This window comes from Podarcis pityusensis (assembly GCF_964106645.2).
Source record: "Podarcis pityusensis genome assembly, chromosome: 12".
In the NCBI taxonomy this organism is placed as follows: domain Eukaryota; kingdom Metazoa; phylum Chordata; class Lepidosauria; order Squamata; family Lacertidae; genus Podarcis; species Podarcis pityusensis.
In genome coordinates, this window is record NC_138037.1 from 32,928,506 (window position 1) to 32,949,445 (window position 20,940).

The following is a 20,940-nucleotide window of genomic DNA, read 5'->3' on the forward strand; positions in this document are numbered from 1 at the left end:
AAAGCATTAGAAAAAGAAAACACACAGGGAGAGAAATTTCACAAATGACAGAAAATAGTTTCTCCATCAGGTTTCCTTAAATATAATTCATTTCTCAGGTATTGCAAAAGCTGTATAATTTTCCACTGAATTAATGCTAGGAAAGATTTTACACATTTACTCATTTCCAAACGGAATCGATTAACAGTTTCTCCGTATCTTTAACCCTTGCTGAGGAGGGGATATAAGTTTGGCAGACTGCAAATCCAACATTTAGCTTCCCTTTGCATGTTTCAACAATAATTTTCTCAGGTAGGGCCAGAAAAGACCCCTGTCTTAAACCTTGGTATAGATGATAGTTGAACAAGGCGAACCAGTGAGCTGACTTAGTAAAAGGCAACTACCTGTGTTCCTGTGTATAGAGTTCCACCTGGCAAGAGAGGTGTGGGCCTAGAAAACACAGCTGGGGAGCCACTCTCCATTGGAGTTGAGGGATGCTAACTGTGATCTCCAGAGCCTGGTATTGCTTCAAAACTGAGCCAAACCTTTGTGCAATTTTTTTTAATATTTTTTTTTTGCACCCGCTATGCTGGGACTTATAAGGATGTAACTGACACACCCAGCTAGGATCCTCACTAACACACCAAATCAAATATTGACCTTCAAAGTTTTCTGCTGTTTGCTTCACAAACCATGATTTCTCTTTCTCCACCAGCAGCATAGAGAGGAACAGCAATGGTGGCAGCACCCTCACCTGTCCACCAGAGGGCACCACCACCACTGACTAGTATTAAGAGACAGAAACCCACATGAATTCATGATCACCAGCTGAGGCGTATGGCAGACAAAGCTCGGTTTATTATGTGTGTCCCCCTCTCCCTGCATTAAAGCCTGGAAGAGCTGCTCTTCACTCATGGCTTTTGGATGTTGATGGTAATAGAGAAGGTCCAGGTTCATACCTGTAAGCTATGGCTAACATTAACTGAAGTTCATAAACAAATAAGGCATCCCCACGTAGGTAGGGATGTCAGAGAATTCTGACCAAAAATGAAAATAAGCAGACCAGGCAGTTTGCTTGTTCTTCTGCAGTCAGGAATGGACACCAGTCACACAAATACAACTGGCAATCATTCACATTGCTGTTGGGCAGTTTGAAGTCTGCCGTCCATTTGCTGACATTGGAAGCTACCTTGCGTTGAATCAAAACATTGGTGCATCTATCTCAGTGGCCCATGATATGTCGCTGGACTCCAGTAGCCCCAGCAAGTGTGGCCACTGCTCAGGGATGATGGGTGTTGGAATGAAACAACATCGGGGGGGGGGGTGCAGAGTTTCCTCAGCCCTGGTCTGCACTGACTGACAGCAACTTCCCAGGAATGGAGAGGAGACTTTTCCAGCCCTGTCTGCAGATATCGGGGACTGATGGTCTGCATGGAATTAGGTTCTTGAAAATTTGTTTGCTGTGTTATCTGTGTCATTGAAGAAGAAGAAGAGTTTGGATTTGATATCCCGCTTTATCACTACCCGAAGGAGTCTCAAAGCGGCTAACATTCTCCTTTCCCTTCCTCCCCCACAACAAACACTCTGTGAGGTGAGTGGGGCTGAGAGACTTCACAGAAGTGTGACTAGCTCAAGGTCACCCAGCAGCTGCATGTGGAGGAGCGGGGAAGCGAACCCGGTTCACCAGATTACGAGTCTACCGCTCTTAACCACTACACCACGCTGTCTCTCTCATTGGAAATATTATAGATACTTCTGTACAAGATTGCAAAATAAGACAGATTACAAAAGTGCAAACTCCATAAAGTGTTTTTCTTTTTAATCTTGATTTATAGAAAAGAGCATACAGTGCTTTTAGTCTTATTTTATAAAAGCAATCAATACATAATACCACACAGTTACAAATGAGTATTTATAACACAGTTATCCTCCTGGAAGTTATGCATACGGGGAGTTGTTGATATGCACATCCAAGGGAAGTCTACGCATTCTCTTCGGTGTGAACTATTTTTTCATACGCTGCGTTAGAGGTGGAAGACCTGAGAGTGTGTCTGTTTTCTTTCTTTACAATTCAGTCTTCAACAACTTCAGAGCTTTCTGCATATTTGCATACACTAGAAAAACAAACAGATCATAAATCAGGGAGGCGGGGGGAGGGGGTTGTACAAAAAGTAATCTTGCATGTAATGCACATCAGTTTGAACTTCCTAAATTATGCAAATTGCAATAAACCAAATCTCACTTTAATTTCCCAGCATTTACAATAGCAGAAGCAGTGCATACTGTTAATGGTCCACACATCATTGACAACTCAGTTAAATTGGATAACATGGATTTAAATGGATTTAATGGTGCTTTTCATGCTGAGGTTCCCATGCGGTGAGCCATTATTGTGCATAGGACTCCATCATGTGGGTCATCTCAGGTGCAGAACTTGCTCTGGGAATATTTTGGCAGTGGCATGAAAACAAATTGCACCATGTTGGACCATTTATGTGGATGGATTACCGGTTTCAGCTGACATTCACATGGAATCCATATCGAAAACGGCAGACTCTAAACCATCTACATAAATGGCATCAGTCATTTTCTATGTGTTGCTATGCATATTTATTCAGACTTCAGGATGGTGAAATCTAGCCATTTAGTTTTCTCTCAATTCCACATTTTCCCAGTCTTAAATTCAGTTGTCTACATTTCCACATCAGTTTGTGATTTTTTTAAAAAAAGAAGTCATCATGAAAATTCACCAGCATTTATTACTATTTTATGCACATTTTGCAATGCTATTGTGCAACTGGAGGGATCTCCAAAGCAGAATTTCAGACCTTCCTTTGTTCCAAATCTATGCGAAAAGCTCTGCTAGGAAATACTTACGTAATGCAATGTCTGAAGGCTCGTAAGCATAGAGGCGGTTGGAATATCTTCCAGTAATATCTGCTCTAACTGTCAGTGACGGATCTGGAGAAACAATGATCGCATTAACTTTCCATCTGCAGCCGTCAAAAAACCCTCAATGAAAATGGCTTCTACTGTCCCCATGCAAAAGATGCTTAACCACATGAATGTTGTCTATAATTCTCCAGTATGGAATTATGCATAGTCCCTTTTTTGCATATCTGCAGGGGAAACACTGAGAATTGTGGAGATTCCAGGGGTATCTCGCATGCTTACCAAAGTCTGTGTTCCCTTTAGATGACACAGCTGAGACTATGATGTCCTTATGACATATGGCTTTAGTTACACATATAAACAACCTGTCCCTAGATGGAGGGATTGTAGGGCATTCACATCCTATGAGGGTCTGGCTCCCCTCTTGAGCGCAGCATTGGATTCAAAGGGCAGCAAAAAGCCATCCTCGGTGTCTCTTCATTTCAGTCTGTCTTCCCCAGCTCTCCTGCTCCTCCTCCATGCTGCTAACCAACTCCAAGGACCTCCCACAGCCTACATCATTCAGTGACATAGGTGTCAACTCCACAGGGCTGAGATGTCTTCAGCCCCTTCCCCCCCACCCAAAGTCTGTTGGGACAGGGCTGAATCCCTCCTCCATCTTGAGGAGCCTGGCCTTGCAGTGGCAGCAGGCCTTGCTGGCCCTTGCAGTGCTGAGTCTTGCTGGGCCTTGTGGCAGCTGTGGTGGTCCTAACACATGTGCACAATGGGGCCCCACAATGCTGGGCAGAACTTGGCGCCTCTGTTCAGAGTTGAAACCCCAAACCTGGCACCCAGCCGAGAAGGGGCTCCACTCCCCCTTGCCTGGCATTCTTGCCCTTTGACGGTTTCCTTGATGGGCCATCCCTGGTCTTTCTCCTCCACTAATGGCCCATTCAGCTCGCTCTGCCAAGCTGTTAGCATAACTAAATCCTGGGGGTTCCCGTGTCTGGCAAAGCTTAATTCTACATCCAGGAATTATGGAGAGAATCTGGCACCCAGGCATTTAGGGAAATCTAAATTCCCCACAACTCCATAGCAAGGCTTTGTACACCAACAAAGCTTTTCTTTTCAGCTGCTTCCACTGAACAGCTGGTGGGCAGAAATGGGACTCGGTGATTTCTCCACCCCCATCCTAAATAATAACTAAGTAAAATGTAAGCTGTAGATGTTAAAGCAATGAGCAACATCAGCCTGAGGGGGAATCTTCTTAAGATCAGTGTCATTCCTTGGAGTGTGTGTAGAAAATCCACCCTTTAGCCAATTTAATAAAACGAGTGGGGCATATGCTCCATTGTTTGCAGAGAAGCAAGTATATTGGAAATAAATTTTGGGCAGGTTATTGTTGCAGATGCAAATGTGAAACGTTTCATTTTATACAACTACTTTTTTTGGCCCGTTATCAATCCCCTCCTTAAAAACAGGAGAGGGGAAAGCTACCGTATTTTTCGCTCTATAGGACGCACTTTTTCCCCTTCAAAAATGAAGGGGAAATGTGTGTGCGTCCTATGGAGCGAAGACGCCATAGCCCCGCGACCCTCTCCCGGCCGGAGAGGTGATGCGCGGCTATGGCAGGAGCCTCTACAGCCGCGCGTCACCTCTCCAGCCGGGAGAGCGCGCGTGGGGCTAAAGAAGCACCCCGCGACCCTCTCCTGGCTGGAGAGGTGACGTGCAGCTATGGCAGGAGCCTCTCCGCTGCGCCTTTCCGCTGCTCCCTGACCTGCTCTTTGGGGCTGGTGGTGGGCTTCCCCCCGCCAGCCCCAAAGAGCAGGTCGAAAGGAACCTGAAGCCTGGAGAGCGAGAGGGGTCAGTGCACACCGACCCCTCTCGCTCTCCAGGCTTCCAAGGTAGCTGCCTGAACGCACCTTAAACGGCACCTTGTTTTAGAGCGGGAAAACAAGAGGGGGAAAGTTCTCCCCCTCTCTGCGCAGCGCCTCCTGCCGCTTCGCTGAAGGGGCGCTGGGCAGAGGGGGGGAGAATTTTTTTTCTTGTTCTCCCCCCTCTAAAACAAAGTGCGTCCTATTGTCCGGTGCGTCCTATGGTGCGAAAAATACGGTACTACAAATTATAAAAACTGGGTGGACATGTGGCAAGTGTATTGCATGTTAAGAGTGGTTTTATGGGACCCATCCTATAGGTCTTTGAGCAAAAACATCAATAACACCAGTGGTACAGGAGATTCAGGTTTCGCTAGCAACAGTCACATTCTCCAGTTGGAATGCTTGCAAAACCTTGTTTTCCCCATATTGGAGATGCAACCTGGAGATAAATTAAGCTTTCGTTCCACAGTAAATATTAACTCATCTCAGCTACCGTGGTACCTCTGGTTACAAACATAATTCATTCCGGAGGTCTGTTCTTAAGCTGAAACCATTTTTATTCTGAGGCATGCTTTCACTAATGACACTTCCCACTGCATCCTGGGGCAAAGTTCGCAACCAGGAGCCACTACTTCCGGGTTAGTGGAGCTTGTAACCAGAAGTGTGTGTAACCAGAGGTATCAGTGTATTCAGCCTGGCATGGTCCCCCCCCCCAAAAAAACCCAGAACTCTTTGACCCCTTAACTACTCACCTACAAACAGGATTCTGGGAACATACTGGCCATCTGGTGAAAGATGTTTGTCTGTGGTTTCATACTTAAAGAAAAGAAAAAGAAAATACAAATACCTGTGATGCAAGCCATTTAGATCACACAGAGAAGAGTCAAAATATCTATTAAACACTGCCAGTTTCTTCAACATAATGAAAGGTTAGGTGGAATATATGATGATGTGACAGCCATCCCCTAATGTATAATATAACAGAATTGGACCACAATGAGGATTTGATGAGCATTATAATTATTTTAGCAAGCACATCCACCCACTAAATTTCAAACACAGTATTTTTCCCTATATGGAGATAATATCCACATAAGAAAAATGTATATTAAACTGTTATACATGAAGAATGCACAGGTATCCGTTTTGTTGGGAAGTTGCTCTATACTAGGGTTGCCATGTGTCCAGTTTTCCCCTGACATGTCCAGGATTCCAATGGTGAAATTTCCATCCAAGGGGGATTTTTAAAAATTGACAAAGCGTCCAGGTTTTTGCAAACAGAACCAGGAAGTGTCTGCCCAAAAACAGGCCAACAACTTTTTGGGCGATCCCCCCCCCCCAAAAAAAGCTCAACAACTGTTTGTGTCTGGATTTTTACTTCTCGAAATATGGCAACCCTATTTATATATTACTTTCCTAATAATCATGGCAATCTAAACACTTGCCTATTTTTCTAAAAACAGCAACCACCCGTATACAGATTGCTTCCATTTTGGAAAGATGCCCTGTGTGAACCAGCTCTAGGTAGAATTAAATACCGGTAGATCTACTTGAAACTTGGCCTAGAGAATAATTGCTCTATTACAAAAGAGAGCACTTGGTCAAGTGTCAAAGAAAACTTACAACAAGATTGAGGAGAACAAACTTCTCAGCCAATTTCTGTATGTCTTTGTGTTCAGCAAATACCTTCTTCAGTGCTAGAATGGGAGAAGAAGAAATTAGACTCACTATTAGAAAAAAAGAAAGAATCTGAAACATAGAAAGAACATTATGTATCTATTGTCAGTACAGATCAAATAAAAATTCATGAACGCTTAAGGCCTGAAGGCCTAATACAAATCACTGTAAAATGAAAGAGATAAGCTAAAGACTCAAAAGTTTAGAAACAGGTCTGGGAACAAAAGGAGGTCAAGGTTATCGCAATCAATGTTTTGGGTTTTTGAAACCTGGATTCTTTTGCTTAGCAAAGGAATTCACAAGAAGCCTGAGGCTGAAATCCAAATTCCACTTACCAGGGAGTAAGCCTCACTGAATTCAAGGGGTCTTACTTCTGAGTAGACACAGGATTGCAGTTTAAGACAGGAAACTGCACTTATTGACTTACTCATGCTATGTCACTCTAGTTTGAATTATACAATGAATGTTTCATTTCTAAGGAGAGACGTGCTGGATCTAATGCCTGCCTGAAAGCCAGTCTCTTAAGTGAACAGAAAACATATTCACAACTGTCAATGAATGCATGGAGTTTGGGCATTCATACGATGTGTGGACAGGCTATCATTATGAACAAATTTGTGAATCTCTGTTTCTGACTGTGATCATTTCTGAGAGGGGGAAAAATGTAAATAGAAATTTCTGCCTTCCATTCATCTAAACCTCCCCAGTTATTAAGTACAGGATAAAAATATAGATTACACTTTCAGTGTAAAAAGAGCTGGTTTATTGTTGTTGTTGTTATTGATAGCAATTGTGTTTGCTTGGGTGTAGACCAAAAGATTATGTATCTGTTGGAGAGAATGGTACCTTGACTGTGAGGGCAGTCTTCTAAGTGGTGGATGACCATTATAGGTTTGTTGCTGAAAAGAAGAAAAGGTCCATTTTAGAATCTCACAGTAGCAGGCGATAAAAAGAGCAAAACTCGTGATGGACAAAAATCTCAATCACTTAAGATTTAAGGTTCTGAAACATTTCTCATTTCTTAGAGTGGAAGGAGGAGACCTTCACACGCCATAGTGAAAACCATGTGAAGATAGGGGGACTTACTTAGTCCTGGCTTTATGGAGAGCTTCTTCATAAGTCTGAGTCCAGATAAGCTGATCCCCCCAGCCTGAAAGGAAATGATGAATGGAATTTAGTTTTAAAGCATATTGTGACTGAGGAGGCATTAATCCCATAACCACTTGTAGGGTTGCCATTTTTGAAGAGCAAGGAAGAGGGCCCCTTTGCCGACTTCTACTTTTAACTATGGATCACTATGACAACACACATTTTACATACCCATGAAAAAGAGGATGTGTCCTGGAAAAAGAGGACACATGGCAACTGAACTGAGTCCTGAACAAAGGCAACTCTAAGTGAGGCTTAGTGCTGGCCATCAGACAATGGCTTTTCCCACCTGCCTTGCCCTACCCTCCAGCCCTAGAAGCCATGATAAGGGAGCTGTTTCCAGAGGAAGAATTGTGAGGGGAGAGAGACTTTCTGTTTGACATCAGGGGTTGGTTGGTTTAATCTGTGCTGCCTCAATTCCAGTCTGAGGAACCTTCAGAAGGGAGTTGCATTCATGACATGATGTGTATGTGTATTTTAATGAGCTGAACAGAGTGAAAGATTGTGAGTCTTTGATGCTATTTTGTTAATGTTGATATTATTTTATAGATTATAAATGCTGTATTTGTTAATCATGTAATATGACTTTTGCTTACATTGTGATGTTCGGCTTGTTTTTTAGTTGTTGTTTTGTTAACAGTGTTTTATAGATTGCAATTGTTTCCCTGATGATTTGTGAATTATCCTATATGATTTATGCTGTGTTTGTGATGTTCTGTCATGCTTATTGTGTTCTGTCATGTCGTTATTATTTATTGTTTGTAAGATGCTTTGGGATACATTCAAATGAAAAGTGGCATAGAAACATAATACAGCAAATAAAATAAAACAAATCACTAATATAAACAAATCCAGCTATATAAGCTTATGCCAGTTAGCCGAACTACCTCCTGCCAATACTATATTTTTAGGGGTTACTGTATTTACTCGAATGTAATATGCACCTTTCTCAGCCAAATTACGTTGCAAAAATTAGGGTGCACCTCAGATTTGGTGGCGCATTTACATTTGCTAGCAAATACATTTTTTGGTTTCAAGGTTTTGAAAATTGAGGTGTGCATTAGATTCGATGGTGCATTGGATTTGCGTAAATACGCTCCCCCCCCCAAACCCATTGATTAATTGCAATGATTTCTTCAAATGCTGGCATTAATCTGAACTAGCACTCATTTCAAGTTCAATGTGAAATTTAGATAATTACCTGCTACGAATTACCGACTGTTGGAGAAATGTCTCCTGAGGCTTCCTTATTTAAATAATATGCACCCCTTCTTACTGAGAAAAGACCCTCTTACACTACAATCTTATAACAACGTATAAGGGGTAAGCCTCACTGAACTCAGTGAAACTCACTTCCAAGTAGACATATGTTGGATTGTGCAGTTTTGTAAGTTTTCAAAGGGCAGGATCCATCAGAACAACCCTGTGAGATAGGTTAGGCTAAGAGAGGTCACCCAGTGAGCTTCATGAGTGAATTGGAATTGGAACCCTGGTTTCCCATGTCCTAGTCCAACACTCTAATTGCTACAAACCCACTTGGGTCTGTTCTGAATCTCCCATCATTTTGCTTCATTGGATGGTCTTGGGTTCTAGTATTTTGAGAAAGGGTTAAAAAAAACAACCTTGTATTCCCACTGCACTCAGCTAGCATTCCTTTACCTCTGGAGAGAGTCTGGGGCAGTTTGGGACGGGTTTCTTTTACATCCTTCTTTTCACTTTTCACAGTAGTGTCTTTCGCTGAAATGTACGAGACGGCGACAAGCAAAAGCAATACCGATATGAGGCTCTTCTCCATGGTTGAAGCTAGGGGGGAGAAAAAAAACATTAAGGATTTATTCAGCTGCATTACAGAACAGGAGACTATTAGGTATGGAACAATAGAGGCATGCAATCAATCTTGCTGGCTAAGTTACAAGCAATGGAATGGAATTACTCTAGTTCCAGCTTGGTCACAGTAAAAAAAAAAGGAGCAACTGAATGTTAAGTGCTACATACAACATGCATGAGAAACTCGGCTTGGGACTCCGTGTATAGTATGCATAGAAGTCCTTCTGTGCTCAAGCAGGGATAGGAAACTATATGCAGTTTTATGCACCATTTACGTGGGTGGTGCTGTGGGTTAAACCACAGAGCCTAGGACTTGCCGATCAGAAGGTCGGCGGTTCGAATCCCTGTGACGGGGTGAGCTCCCATTGCTCGGTCCCTGCTCCTGCCAACCTAGCAGTTCGAAAGCACATCAAAGTGCAAGTAGATAAGTAGGTACCGCTCTGGCGGGAAGGTAAACGGCGTTTCCATACGCTGCTCTGGTTTGCCAGAAGTCATGCTGGCCACATTACCCAGAAGCTGTACTCCGGCTCCCTCGGCCAATAAAGCAAGATGAGCGCTGCAACCCCAGAGTTGGTCACGACTGGACCTAATGGTCAGGGGTCCCTTTACCTTTACCTTTACCTTTACCTTTACCTTTACCTTTACCTTTACCTTTACCTTTACCTTGGTATATGCATATTTGTGCACATTACTTGGCTGGTGAATTGCATTGCAACATTCAAAGAAGTCTGAATTTTGAAGGATGGCTGTGTTTCGTTTTGCTTACTGTTTTAGAAAGTGTGAATTAGGTAGATTTGCTTAAAAAGCAAACTGAATCCAATTTCTTCCCCATCCCTATAATGAAACCTTCCATTGATGGCTACATCATGAAGACAAACAGAGCTAAATGTAACTCTACTGTGATATTCAAAGTTGTTACTTTGAATTAAAACTAACCTTTATTTCCCAGTCACTAATTTGGTGTTTACCGTGGACTTGAAGGAAATGGAGCCATGTAAAGCAAATCAAAGTATTTATGAGGCACTTGCCTTGGGTTGTGAGGAGCGAAACACTTTTCTCAGTGCGGTGACAACAGGGAAATATTTAGGAGACAATGAAAACAAAATACCGTATTTTTCGCTCTAGAACATGCACCCAACCATAACACACACGTAGTTTTTAGAGGAGGAAAATCCGTAGGCATGCCACCCATAGGCATTCCCTCCATAACACTCACAGACATTTCCCCTTACTTTCTAGGAGGAAAAAAGTGAGTGTTATGGTGCAAAAAATACGGTAGTTTCACATCCCTAGGCTTGCCAAGGGGCTATGCTTTGACAGCCAGTGTCTACTTAACGCACCCCAAAGCTGCAGTCTTATGCACATTTACCCTTGTGTAAGACCCACTGAGCACAGGGGTACTTAATTCAGAGTAAGCATTGCAGGGAGTTGGACTAGATGACCCTCAGGATCCCTCCAATCTCTACAATTCTATGAGTCTACGTGTTAAGATTGTGCTGTGTGTCTTCACATATGATGCATTCCCCACCCCGCAAATGTACAGCCTGATCTTATCCATGTTTACTCAGACGTAAGCCCCAATGTGTTCAGTTAGACTTGCTCTCTTGTAAGTGTATATATCGAGCACTGCAGCCTTGAAGTTTTCTAAGCCAATTAAAAGTAATTCAGTAAGTTTTAGAATGAATGCATCTCAAGATGCTAATTCTGCTAGCATCTCCAGAGCTCCCTGTCTTGACGGTGAACGTAATTCTGAATGAATCTGATTAACCTCATTTTAGTCCAATTATAGATCTGTTGGTTTCAAAATCCTGACTTTTAAAAATAGTATCCATCGCTACGGGGGACTGACAGTTGATGCTAAGACCTGACAATTCTCACTCAAGGTGGCAGACTGCAAATTTGAGAGAAGCAAAGGGTTTTCTGTAGGTCTCAGGACCAATTCAACAGTGGTGGCATATTGAAGCATGGGCTGTTTAACCTTACACAAAGACTGGCTAGTTTAGCTGCATGATGCGCAGAGCTGGGTCCTCCATTCCAACTGAGGATTCCATCTCACTCTGCTCAGTGGCAGGACCGGCCCTGGAGTTTTGATCAGTATCTCAGTTTAGACCCCAACTGCAAGGAACAGCAGAAGTTCTATTTAAAGGCATGACTCTCCACACACACACACACACACACACACACATACACACACAGAGCAGATGTCCAACTTAAGAAGAAGTAGCGATGGTGTTGAACCCTCCTCTCCACCATTAAGCCGTGCGGCATGTCTCTCTACATGCTCTCCACCCAGGTGAGCTTTGATGCTGGAGATGCACACAGGGCTGGGAGAAAAAGTTCTGGGATGAGGGGCTGTGGGTAAGAAGCAGAGGGGTCTCAGCTGCACACCCCATTTGGCTCTCTAGATTGGCCTCAGGTCACTGGGGCAGCCTTGCAGAGAATAGGTCTGCCTCCATCAAATTTGGCTGAGGATGGAAACTTCAAAGTAACGGTACCCTTTGAGATAATTAAGTCCCTGCTTTGAAGATCAAGCGGGGGCTGATATGGTCAGGATTAAGTCTACTATGCTCAAAATCAGGAAATACAATTTTCAAGCACGTTACTCATCTTCCATATTTTCGTCTCATATTTTCTACAACAATCAGGAAACATTGGTGGTCAAAATGCACATTCTGAAGCTTCAGTCCTAAGCATATTAACTTGGAAGGAAGTTTGAATGATATCGAATGGGGCTGATTTTCAGGTTTTGGATCTGTGGGTTTTTTTAAAGAGGGACTGCAATCCTGTACACACTTACATGCCATGCCATGCCACATGTTAGGACTTACTTTGCAGAATAAACATGCACAGGATTGTTTTATTAAAGTGACTGACATCCTTATGTCTTCATGGGAGAAATTAAAATAGGCACGTTTTTGGAGGAGTATTTGGCTTTTTAAGAAAACAGGTTGCTGTCATCCTTTGAAACCACAGGGGTATTTAAGTAGGCCAATATGCATCTAGCTGAGTCACTTTTTACAGCACAGCTGATGTCAATTGGCACTATGTTAGCATCAGGGAAGCGGGAAGAAACACAACTGGGCAGAAAATGGAAGAAGTGGGTGGGTGTGGGGCACGATCCTTCCAAGCAGCCAAAGATAGACAGCTGAGAAGATTCAAGACTGATAAATGTAGTACACAGAAACCATAGCACCATAGAAGAAAACAGAGCTTTGACAAAGGCATTAGAACAGGGGTCAGCAAACTTTTTCAGCAGGGGGCTGGTCCACTGTCCCTCAGACCTTGGGGGGGGCAGACTATTTTTTTTGGGGGGGGAATGAACAAATTCCTATGCCCCACAAATCCCCCAGAGATACATTTTAAATAAAAGCACACATTCTACTCATGTAAAAGCACACTGATTCCAGGACCGTCCATGGGCCAGATTTAGATGGCGATTGGGCCGAATCCGGCCCCCGAGCCTTAGTTTGCCTACCCATGCGTTAGAAAGTGCTTGCACCTGCCAAGCAGGAAATCAGGCAAAGGGGTGGGGATCAGAGCTGTTAGCAGATCCAGTGGGAAAGCAATGACTGACAAAAGTTACAAAGGTTTGTAAAGTTTAACACACACACACACACACACACACACACACACTTGTGGTCGTCAGCATAGTTAGTGGAAGAAACAGCAAAACACTCTAGCTGCTGTTCTTAGTTCGAACTTCTGCACAGCCCTTTCACTGCCCTTTCACTGCTCCAGTCTTCCCAGCCTGTTCTTTGTTACCCGCCCATCAATAAGTAACCTGACTCACAAGCTCAGAGGACTCTGAACAGGTGCTTTGCTAAGCCCAGAGCTGATCATCTTACCTGCTCTGCCCTCCTCCTCCTTTGAGAAACTGCTAAAGTGTTCCAAGTTTCAGTGTGAACAAGGAAGGTGTGGTATGCCTATTTATGCACCTGGGCACATCTCATCCCCACCCACAAGCTGTGGCATTTGAATACTTCTGATGCAGGGGGAAACCTCTATTTTATTTTACTTTTTTAAAGAAAATAAATAAAAGACAAGTCGTTTGCAAGTAGTTTCTGAAACAAATAAATGCCATCAGCGTACAGTATATCAGTAGTTTTAGAAAAGTCAAATTTATAGGTGTATATGAGAGTTTGGGGAAATATATTTTCTGATTTTGGCAATGAGCCAAATCCAGGTAAGCATAAATCAAGGCTTCTGATTTGCCTGAAGGCTGATCTGGCTTTTTGTGATTGGACAGAAGCTTCGTTCTAAAGCACAGGTCTGCAATTCCTTTGAGAAGATGAAATTGGATATGAATTTAAGTGTGAATTAGATGGTCATTTTACTGAGTACAGGGCACTGATCCAGATCAAAGAACCCAAGGGAAATGCCAAATGAAAATGGAACCTGACAGTTCATCTTCCAAAGCAGGGTGCGGTGTTGGCCCACAATTCCCATCGCCCATAGGACTTGGAGCCTAACAGCAAGGTCACTGGTTCCCCACCATTGCTTTAAAGTGCCTTTTACATCACTCCAGTGTTGGAAACCATGCTGAAAATATGAATCTCATAATTTAAGGAGGGAGCTGCCCAGACCCTCTGCCTTCAGTGTGAAATGATTTTATTGGGCTGGATTCAACTAAGCCAGTACACTAGTGGAAGCCGGTGCTGAGACTCCTGCTAGCTCAATGGGCTTGCCTCCCTCTCCTCTCGCCTGGGCGCCCCATCTCCCCCAAAACTATTCTGGAGAGTCAGGAGAACCCCCAGGACAGCAGGCAGAGGAAGGAGAGGGGAGGTCATCTTATCTGCCACTGCTTGCATTGATGGAGCACTCAAATTAGTGCACTGTTGAATCCCACCTGGTGTTCTTCTTGGAATAGTAGCTGTTTCCTAGCAACGAAAGGAAGAGATGCTGAACCGAACAGATTGCTAAGTGAATTTCTATATCAGGGAGGCATATCAATACTACCATGCATGCAATTTGATGTGGTGAACGTTGTATTTCACAAGTGCATACCCTTAATTTTGCAGGCGTTCTAGGAGTCTGTGTGTGAGTACTGAAGTGTGCACATGCCAGGGACTGCATTGAGTAGGAAGGTCTGAAGGGAGATATATTATTGAATTTAGTAGATAACAAAACATTCTTATGAATGGTATAACAAAAAATACAAGTAAAAATCACTTCATTCCTAAACAATTCATTTCACCAAACATTCTTACTCAGTTACATAAGACTTCCTATCACCCCCACAATGTGTGTGCTGATTCTATTGTCCAGTTGTAGTAATAATTATTACATTATACTGTTAGTATAACGTATGGGGTGAGCTCCCGTTGTTCGGTCCCAGCTCCTGCCAACCTAGCAGTTCGAAAGCACACAGTGCAAGTAGATAAATAGGTACCGCTCCGGCGGGAATGCAAACGGCGTTTCCGTGCGCTGCTTTGGTTTCGCCAGAAGCGGCTCAATCATGCTGGCCACATGACCCAGGAAAACTGTCTGCGGAAGTGGACAAACTCCGGCTCCCTAGACCTTTAAAGTGAGATGAGCGCCGCAATCCCAGAGTCATTCGCAACTGGACTTACCAAAATTGTCAGGGATCCCTTTACCTTTACCTTTACTGTTAGTAAAAGGTAAAGGTACCCCTGCCCGTACGGGCCAGTCGTGTCCGACTCTAGGGTTGTGCGCCCATCTCACTTAAGAGGCCGGGGGCCAGCGCTGTCCGGAGACACTTCCGGGTCACGTGGTCAGCGTGACAAAGCTGCTCTGGCGAGCCAGCACCAGCGCAGCACACGGAAACGCCGTTGACCTTCCCACTATAAAGCGGTACCTATTTATCTACTTGCACTTACGGGTGCTTTCGAACTGCTAGGTGGGCAGGAGCTGGGACCGAAAGACGGGAGCTCACCCCGCTGCGGGGATTCGAACCGCCGACCATGCGATCGGCAAGCCCTAGGCGCTGAGGTTTTACCCACAGCGCCACCCGCGTCCCCTTACTGTTAGTATTGTCTTATGATTTCCAACATCTTTTTGTATCCATCTTATGATATTTTTGGTTACTAATTTATACAGAAATCATTCAAATTCTGCCATAGAAGGGAGATTCTTAGCAAGGTGGGCTCAAATAAACTAATTGACCGTCCTTCTATGGATCAGGGCCCCTACATTACTAGGTTTTCTGATTGTGGGGAAGCTTCTAAGAGCAGGAAGATTGGAGACGGAACAGAGAACTGCAAGTGACCCCATTCTGAGTTGCCATCTCTCAAGGCTGTAATTGAACAGAGAGCGTAATGCACTCTCAAAAATAGTATAGCCCAAGCCATTTTAAAGCTTTCTAGATCAATACCAAGCACCTTGAATTGTGCTAGAAAGGGAAGAGGAAGCCATGAGAGCTATTAAATCATCACTTCACAACACCAAGTTTGGCACAGATTGTTCCAGATATTTGCTGCTCTCATTAAGTCTTAACAGCTACCAGTGTTCTCCTGATGTAAAAAATGACAGAGTTTTATGACACCTTAAAGATGTATGAATATATAATGGCATAAGATTTTGTGTATTAGAGGCCACTTCACTAGAGGCAAGAAGTGTTATCGTCAGCAGATGCAGCTGTAGGGGGAAAAACATTGTAAACTGTGGGGTAAAATGCCTGTGAAATGCAAAAAGCATAGTCTGTGAAAATCCAGCCAAAGTTTAATTGTTGCAGAACTGTACTCTGTACATTTCACAGGCATTTGACTCCATAGTTTACAGTTTCTCCCCCGATCCACATATAACTACCATGTTTAATTGATGCTTGAAATAATCTTTGTGAAATACTTTAAAAATGGAACAAAAAACAAAATCTGTACAGGTTCTGATATCGCAGTAATAAAAGCCTGATAGTGCAGGTAAACCTTCTGTGACACACACACACACACACACACACACACACACACACTTTGTGGCCCCTTCAAGATCAACATGATAGTTGTAGTATGTTTCCATGGACTAAAGTGAGCCATACTGCTTGCTACAACCATGCAGTCATTGGTAGTTTTGCTAACTATGGGGAAGGGGCATTTGCACAGCAAAACCGCTGCCGAACTTGAGAGGAGGTGGAGTTGCGGGCTTCACGCCCTCTCCACGTGCACGGGAGCTGGCTCTCAGCCTCCACGTGATTGAGGGGATCCCTGGCCGCGTCATCCCCTGGCCAGCCAATCGGCTGGCTGGGGGGGCGTGGCTTGGGCAATATCACACTGGCGCAGCCTAGGCATTGGTAGGGGTATTGTCATGTAGATGAAGGGGGGAGGAAGCGCCATCACCTCCCCCGAATATCAAAGGGTAGTCCAGTAAAGGATTCCCGGGGGCGTGGCCCTGTCCGAAGCCTATGGAGGTGAGGGCCTAAGGCACGCCGCCGAGCGGTGACCCCGGGGGAGTTCCTAGTTGATGTGCATCAGCAGGACTCTCCCTACTGGTGGTTAACTCTTCCCGGACTTCAAGCAATTGGGCTGAAGCCGGATAGTCGGTTAGGACCAATGCCTAAGCCAATACCACTCATTCCTGTAACCAATAAAGTTGTGGCCATTTTTTGCCCATTAACCTAAATATTTGTGTCATGTGTCTTTATTTCCACTGGGGGGAGGCGGGAACTCGCCACGCAATAGAGCACCTGTTTCAAATGCAAATGCTTCCTGATTGAATTCTTGGCATTGCCAAACAGGACTGGGAATAGCCCCTCTGCGAAGCCCTGGAGAGGCACTGCCAGCAAGTGTAGCCATTACTGAGCTAGATGGACCAATGGTCTGACTCAGTGGGAGGCAGCGCCCAGTGTTCCCACTTTGTGAGATGAATGAAGCATTTATCCTTGGTGGATGTATACAGAAGGCTACAGAAGTGTATGGGTGGGGAAGCAAATTTTGTAAACAGTGGGGTCCAGAGTCTGCAAAATGGAGAGGGCACTCACAGTAGGCCTGCGACAACCACCACCACCATTTCTTGGCTGTTTCATGCTGTCTCTGCTATAATTGACATACTTTTTTGCTGCCTTTTATTGTTTCATTGTTGATGATTTTATTCTTCCTATACAGTTGTAGCTTGGTTTCTGAACAGAATGCGTTCCAGAAGTCCGTTCAACTTCTGAAACGTTCGGAAGCTGCGGAAGCCACGCCAGACGTTCGGCTTCTGGGCAAAGTTCGCAAATTGCAGCAGCTACTTCCGGGTTTGCGACATTCAAGTTCCAAGTTGTTCGTGAACTAAGCTGTTCGAAAACCAAGGTATGACTATATTGTATTTTACCCTTTGTTTGTAAGCCTTCCAGGGAATATTGATTAATACTAAAAATGCACATACTTAGGGCAGTATGTCAGCTCTTGTTCACAAAAGCTTATGCCGCAACCAGTCTTTAACCAGTCTTTAATGCATTGCATAAGACTCTTTGTAGTTACAATTGCCTTACGGGCATTGATTGATTAGAATCAGTAATGTCCACCTAACCTTTACCTGGTTGGTGTGCCGTACCAAAAAGTTGTAAAGACACGTGGACTTAAGGCCCAGCTGCAGATCTCACCATCTCTCATGCCATAGCAAATATGTTTCCTAAGGTGGAGACTGTAACAGGCTACAAAGTCCAGTCATCGTTATCCAGGTAAAAAAGGGCGTTCACCTTGATTTGCTGGATGCATTCTTCTTTCCTTGCTTCTTCCTTGGCTCATAAATGCAACAGCTGCTTGTTCTTTAAGAACTGGCACCCGCTAGCTTAAGAAAGAGTGGGGTGATGGAAAAAGATAAATAGGATGACACTATATGCAGAAAAAGACAGATCCTCCAAGTTACCCAGATACATGTTTAGTGAAGTGAACACATTTAAATATAAATCCTCCTTTAGGGGCACTATGTACTTAAACTCTCCCCCCCCCCAATAATTCTCAAGCACAATCAGCTTGAGTCTTTGGTTGAGTTGAGCAGGGTCAATGAGTGTGACCCTAAGCTCTCCCTTCCATGCATTCAGTGAATGTGAAAATGGCTTCTGTGCTATAGTGTGGAAGAAACTGAGGTATTCCTTGGGTCCGTGCAACATCTTTGTTTTGTTGTTTACTCCTTATGTTCGGAATCAGAGGTCATCTAAGGACTGCATCGACTTCTTCCTTTCAATGCAACATTCGCCATTGTAAATGCAAATACTGGCTTGTGCCACAACAGCAAAAGCTCTAGGGAGTGCTTGGACTTCACTGCAGGTTTCTAGAAACATGCAAGAATGTGTCAAGTCTGCTTCACCCAGACCGGAAATGTCATTGGATGATGTGTACCTAACTTCTAGGGCAAATCCTGCTGGGCTGAGCTATGACGCTGCACTAGCCTTGCTGAGTGTCCCATCCCTGAAAACAAACAACCACAGTGCTTTGTTAAGGTATTAAGGCCTAGTCATCACTCCAAGGCTTGACAGAATGTTATTTCTACCTGAGGATTTTTGAGGCTTGAGCCTCATCAGCACCATACATTTAAAGCACCGTTCTCCCTTAGTGTCCCCTCCCTGAATAATAGGAACTGTAGTTTAAAGGTGCTGAGAGTTGTTAGAAGACCCCTATTCCCTTCACAGGGGACTGTGAAGAGTGATTGCTGACTCTTAGAAAGGCATAAGTGTGTTTTTAATGCATGGTCTATGTTAGCCTGTACTTCTTTTCAGGATTACTGATCTTTGAAAGTGGTCCTGAGCCCCAGGTCTGTTATGTCAGGCCACTGACCCCAGTACCCAGATCTCTAGGCCAGTTGGCACTGCTGCTGGCTACCCTTTCCCATTCTTGTCAGTCTGGGAATCTGCTGCTTCTGCTGGCACTGATTAGGATGAAGAGTGGGTCTGGCAGGGAGAACAACGCATACACTCCAACATTTCTCCAATGAAAATAGGGACGTCCCATTCCATATTGATAATTTTACTATTTATACCCCACACATCTTACTGGGTTGCCCCAGCCACTCTGGGCAGCTTCCAACATATATAAAAACATAACAAAACATTAAACTTTTTTTTAAAAAAAAAACCCTTCCCTATATAGCAGTGGTTCTCAACCGGTGGGTCCCACATGTTGTTGGACTACAACTCCTATCATCCCTGAGCTCTGGCCTTGCTAGCTGGGGTGATGGGAGTTGTAGTTCAACAACATCTGGGGACCCACAGGTTGAGAAAGGCTGCTATACAGGATTGCCTTCAGATGGCTCAGGGGGTTGCATAACACCATACCCTCCAACATTTCTCCAATGTAAATAGGGACATCCTACGGAAAAGTGGGGCATTCTGGGATCAGATCAGAAACCGGCTTCTCTAAATCACAAACGTCCCTGGAAAATAGGGACACTTGGAGGGTCTGACAGCTCTGGAAGAAAGAAGGCAGCTTAAAGTGGTGTCTATTCAGCCTGGTTATCCACTGCCACCGCCGACACCTCTTGGGATAGTCAGCCTGGATAAGATGGCAGCAGACCCAAGGTCTTGTCTGGCCTTCTTCCCGTGGAACTCCTTCTGCCAGGTTGACTCTTCCTCTTGCTTGGCTGCAGTGGTGGCATGGGGTAGAAAGGGAAGGTCTAAGGGGTTTGTGGAGTATAGTGTGTGTTTGTTTGTGTGTCTGTTTTACAAGATCTGGGGTGGGGTTTTTTGCAAGCTGTGAGGGGGTTGGTGAAGACTGAGGGTGGATGGGGGGTAACCAAGGTGTAGTTGGAATTTTGGTGAGAGTTTTTTGGTGAGTGGGTAGGCAGAGTTAGTGAGCAAAGGGATTGGGATGGGGATGACCATGTTGGCAAGGATTAGCGGTCCCAGAGTTCCCTGTAAAGAGGGATGGACTGTGAAACCACCCAAGGAACTGTAGCTCTGTGAGGGGAATAAGGGTCTCCTAACAATTCTCAGCACTCTTAACAGACTACATTTCCCAGGATTCTCTGGGGGAAAGCCATGATTGTTTCAAGTGGTATCATTGTGCTTTAAGTGTATGGTGTGCTTATAAAGATAGACACCATCATTTCATTGGGCAACATCATTTCATTAGGTATCCTGATCTCTGAGAACAACTTTGACTTCCTTTTCCACATCCACAAGGCAGAAAAACTTACTAAATTAGTGGAAAAAATATATAACCCTGAAAGATGTCTGTACAATGGTGCGGGCATATGAACAAGATCCTGGTGCAAGTTTCCAGGAACTTTGTTGCACTCAGTTCCTGCTTATTGCTTGCTTACAAAACTGATTGGCAGAATTGTACTTATTTCTGTAGCCCGACTGATGTTTCAACTATGGTGAAATCAATGTTGTATCTTTGCCATCTTTAGTGTGTAGTATTGGAAGCTGGACAAGGGGAGTCAGATAACAACAAGTGCTAAGCATGCTTAGTTCAGCTTGCAAATATTTCATTAAGCGATAGCAAACCAGTTCGTTACTGTTTCAAAGCCCTCTCAGAGCAGGGTGGTTACTGATTAGTCTGCATATGAGAACTTGGAATAGAAATACTTCGCTGCTCTATTTACCCAGAAACCGCTTTTTTAATATGAAGTCAGAAAGGACCAGGGATGTCCTGAACAAAAATAACAGAATGCTTCCCCCATGTTGCAG

The 20,940-nt window shown here is 44.0% G+C and overlaps 1 protein-coding gene across 1 annotated transcript; it reads right to left on the reverse strand.

Moving 5' to 3' along the window:
* Positions 1 to 1,781: 1,781 nt before the first annotated feature.
* On the reverse strand, positions 1,782 to 13,297 carry AGR2 (anterior gradient 2, protein disulphide isomerase family member). The gene is made up of 8 exons (XM_080975175.1): positions 13,226 to 13,297; positions 9,213 to 9,356; positions 7,491 to 7,554; positions 7,251 to 7,303; positions 6,351 to 6,424; positions 5,480 to 5,543; positions 2,857 to 2,940; positions 1,782 to 2,093 (listed from the first exon to the last, which is right to left on the reverse strand). The coding sequence occupies exons 2-8, from the start codon at positions 9,346 to 9,348 to the stop codon at positions 2,044 to 2,046; spliced, it is 525 nt and encodes a 174-aa protein (XP_080831301.1). The 5' UTR covers positions 9,349 to 9,356; positions 13,226 to 13,297; the 3' UTR covers positions 1,782 to 2,043.
* Between the last annotated feature and the right edge of the window lie 7,643 nt (positions 13,298 to 20,940).